The 4,094-nt window shown below is 41.6% G+C and overlaps 1 protein-coding gene across 1 annotated transcript; it reads right to left on the bottom strand.

Annotated features, from left to right (window-relative positions):
- Positions 1–302: 302 nt before the first annotated feature.
- On the bottom strand, positions 303–2,621 carry LOC112805545 (elongation factor Tu, chloroplastic). Its single transcript, XM_025847917.3, has 2 exons — positions 1,764–2,621; positions 303–1,496 (listed from the first exon to the last, which is right to left on the bottom strand). Exons 1-2 carry the CDS (start codon positions 2,373–2,375, stop codon positions 642–644), a joined length of 1,467 nt encoding a protein of 488 aa, XP_025703702.1. The 5' UTR covers positions 2,376–2,621; the 3' UTR covers positions 303–641.
- Positions 2,622–4,094: the final 1,473 nt, after the last annotated feature.

Below are 4,094 nucleotides of genomic sequence, written 5' to 3'. Positions count from 1 at the left end.
GGAGAGGAATAAACACTAGTGTCTTGGGGAAATCGCAATACCAAGTTACCAACTTCATGAACCAACTATATCATTTCAAAATATATTAAGGGTAAAACTTTCATAGATAAGCTCCATGTATAATTTTACCCATAAAACTCGTCATGAAAATTTCTACCCTAACATAAAGAGGATTTAGCTTGCCTTCCCTCTAATTTAACTCCTAAGCAAGGTGCAAAGTGTCCCATTCCTACAGCTAAACAAGGGGAAGGGAATTCACCCTTCAATTCATTCCCCTAAACATAGCATTAGCATCACTGTAATGGGACAAAATACTAAATGTTTATAGCCCTTTTAAAAATCTCACAAGCAAAAGTTCTTCATGGAATCTTGCTCAATCAATAAACAGATGATACAAAAATAATGAGACGAAAGTTAAACAAGGCAAAAAAAAAAAAAAAATCATTATCACACTTGACTAAACATCATCAAACAATACCCTAGAAAATATAAGCAACAGGATTCATATGGCATCAAGTTCTGTAAACTGGCAAAAAAATCAGTTGTATATAACATAATCCGATACTTGCAAATTTCTCCACCATATAAAAAAGACCCATTCAGGCATCCGGAAGCCAAATCGAGTTGTGTACTTACAAATCTCACTCGATGATGGATTGGATGACACCAGCTCCCACAGTTTTCCCTCCTTCCCGAATAGCAAACCTCATCCCTTGCTCACAAGCCACAGGTACTATAAGCTCCACCACCATCTTAACCCTGTCCCCTGGCATCACCATCTTGGACTCCTCATCCTTATCATTCATAATCGACCTCACTTTCCCAGTCACATCAGTGGTCCTCATGTAAAACTGCGGTCGGTATCCAGCAAAGAATGGTGAGTGCCTCCCTCCTTCTTCCTTCTTCAAAACATACACAATGGCAGAAAACTTAGTGTGCGGGGTAATAGTCCCCGGCTTAGCTAACACCATTCCTCTTTGAATATCAACCTTCTGAATACCTCTAAGCAACAACCCCACATTATCACCAGCCATTGCCTCATCTAGAATCTTCTGGAACATCTCCACACCAGTGACAGTTGTGCTCCTAGTCTCCCTCACACCAACAATCTCAACAGTTTCCCCAACCTTAATAGTCCCTCTCTCAACCCTTCCGGTCGCCACAGTCCCACGACCGGTAATGGAGAACACATCTTCAATGGCAAGCAAGAAGGGAAGGTCCGTTTGGCGCTGAGGGATGGGAATGTAGTTATCCACCGCATCCATGAGGGCATAAATCTTGTCCACCCACTCGTTGTCGCCACGCTTGATGGCAGGGTTCGCCATCAAAGCTTCCAATGCTAGAAGGGCCGAACCTGAGATAATGGGGACTTCATCGCCGGGAAACTCGTACGAGGAGAGAAGCTCACGAACCTCGAGCTCCACAAGCTCAAGAAGCTCCTCATCATCCACCTGGTCCTGCTTGTTGAGGAAAACCACCATGTTGGGGACACCAACCTGCGAAACGGTGCTAACAGTTAGTTAGTTAGTTGGATATGAATAACATAACAGAGAATTGAGTAATCAAAAGTCCCACATTCTCCTGAAGCATATTCTACAGAATTCAAAACCAGTAATTTTAATTTGTAATGCTAAAATGTTAAACTATAAAGAATCAAGAATAAATGACTATAAATTCTACTAAACCATACATTAAACATGCTTCAGGAACATCTCATAAAAGAATGTCACATTGAATCAGTGTCTGGGGTTGCAAGCAAGAACCTGCTTGGCGAGGAGGATGTGCTCCTTGGTCTGAGGCATGGGGCCGTCGGCGCCGGAGACGACGAGGATGGCGCCGTCCATTTGTGCGGCACCGGTGATCATATTCTTGACGTAGTCAGCGTGGCCGGGGCAGTCCACGTGGGCGTAGTGGCGGTTCTCGGTCTCGTACTCGACGGTAGCAGTGTTGATAGTGATGCCGCGGGCGCGCTCCTCGGGGGCGGCGTCAATCTCGTCGTATTTCTTGGGAGCGCTGTTGCCGAGGGCGGCGAGGGCCATGGTGAGTGCGGCGGTGAGGGTGGTCTTGCCATGGTCGACGTGGCCTATGGTGCCGATGTTGACGTGTGGCTTCTTGCGCTCGAACTTGCCGCGGGCAGCGCGGACAGTGAGGGAGCGGCGGCGGTAGGGGGTGGTGGTGGTGGTGGTGGTGACGGCAGAGGAGGAGGAATAAGGAGTTAGGTGGAGGATTATGGAGGGTTTGAGGAAAGAAGAGGAGAGGTGGGTGGCTGTTGTGAAGAGGCAAGTGGAAGTGGAAGTCGAAGATGAAGATGGAGGGGCATGCGGGCAAAATAGCTTTGACGAAGAAGCAGCTGCTGCTATTGAAGTAATTGCCATTGGAGAAGGGACTCAAGGTCAAGGGAGTGTGGAGAGTATGGGGGTTAAGGGGATTGGAAGAGGATAGGTGGGAATTTGGGGGAAATCTGTTATGTAAAATGCAGGACAAAAGTGGAGGACCTTAGCTTAAATTCTCCATTTCCTATCAATTTTCACTCACTATTATGGATTTGTGGCAGGGATACTAGGGTTAATCTTATTTTTTTATGATTTTTTTTATTTTATTCCATAAAAAGAGGGGTATTACATTTTTTTGGGTGAACAGAGGGTATTACATTTGATTGTATATTATAATAGAGAGAAATAATTTTTAATCAAAGAAATAAGACAAAATAGTTTTAGAAAGAGAAAGCTTAAAAGAATATAAGAGTAAAATAGCTAAAGATTAAAGTAAAGAAGAGGAGAAAAAAAGAGTAAAAATAAAAGGAAAGAAGAAGCATGCACTCCTATTAGAGATTAGTGCAAAAGTCTTTGAAATTTTTCTGCCAATTTAATTACTTAGGATAGAATTTTTCTAAATTCACAGTGTTGGTTCTCGAAGACGATAGCATTGCACGCCAACCACGCCGTTTAGAGTAGATATGCCAGAGTCACAGTAAGCCTCTTGCCGTCAGATTGGAGTTTTGTGTTTTTTGCAGATTGTTACCACCACTCTTAAACATGAAGATTCTGATCTCTGGAGATAATACTTGCCATAGGAAATTTGTTCCTGGCTTATTCAACACAGGGGCAGAAGATTTTTACGTGAAATGGTATTTTCGGCACCAATTAACAGTGGGGGCATAGAGCATTCACATGAGTATGCCTTAAATTAAGCTTCTTCATTACTGCTAGTAAGCAAATCGGGGATGCATGCTATCAACCAGGGGTTAAAGAACTAGTAAGCAATCCTGTAACCTTATTTGACCGAGTATGCTCCTGAATTATTTCTGATCCATTTAATCATGTCTTCTTCTTTTGGTTGATGGGGGTTTGCAGAATTAGTTAAGCCATTTCTGGGTCAAAATTGTCTAGGACAAGATTATGGTTCCAATTTCCAGTTTTATTAATCAACTGACGCACTCAGGTTAGTGATTCATCCCCATTCTATGTTGTTGGGATTCTAAAAGGTGGTTGGTCTTATAACTATGGGTCTTCATAGATACTAGTTGAGCTATGTTTGTTGACTGTGCATTTAGTTCCTTTTTCCAAAATTGTTCTTCCATGTAGTAAACTCTGCCATGCCCATAAGGGACGGATTCCAAGTTTAGCATCCATAAAGAATGAGAACTTGAAATATTTATTTTTATAGATTTTATAGATCAGGGAAATAAATTTTGTTTTAAGTTTCTATATTTGCTTTGCCAACATTGCCAAGTTAAAAGTCTTTAGATCCTTGAATTACAATCTTCCTTGATTCTTTTCTCTGCTCAGGGTGTCTCAGCTAATCCATTGTATTTTATGTTCATTCTGTTTCTGTCTCTGATGAAGGAATTATCGTTGGTCTAGAATTTTTTAATAGAATTTCGTCGTAAGCATAGTCCAAACTGACAATTAACTCTCACAATCAATGTTTAATTTGTTTGTCACAAGTGTAAACTAATAAAAATCGAGAATATTTAAACCTCGGGTCGTTTCTCAAAGAAATTGCAGTGAGGTGTGCGTTTTATTAGTTCTGAGTATAAGAGGGGGTTTGCGGATAAATAGGCGAGAAATTAAATAACAAGAAAGTAAAATCAA

Source organism: Arachis hypogaea, chromosome 1, assembly GCF_003086295.3.
Source record: "Arachis hypogaea cultivar Tifrunner chromosome 1, arahy.Tifrunner.gnm2.J5K5, whole genome shotgun sequence".
Taxonomy (NCBI): Eukaryota; Viridiplantae; Streptophyta; class Magnoliopsida; order Fabales; family Fabaceae; genus Arachis; species Arachis hypogaea.
The sequence above is the reverse complement of the archived record's forward strand: the minus strand, read 5'-3'. Positions and strand labels throughout refer to the sequence as shown.

Bases quoted from the DNA above. Each gene is read 5' to 3' on its own strand.
- LOC112805545 (XM_025847917.3), bottom strand. From the start codon at position 2,375: ATGGCAATTACTTCAATAGCAGCAGCTGCTTCTTCGTCAAAGCTATTT. The intron at 1,497-1,763 runs GTTCTTGCTTGC...ACCGTTTCGCAG, and splicing joins ACATCCTCCTCGCCAAGCAG to GTTGGTGTCCCCAACATGGT.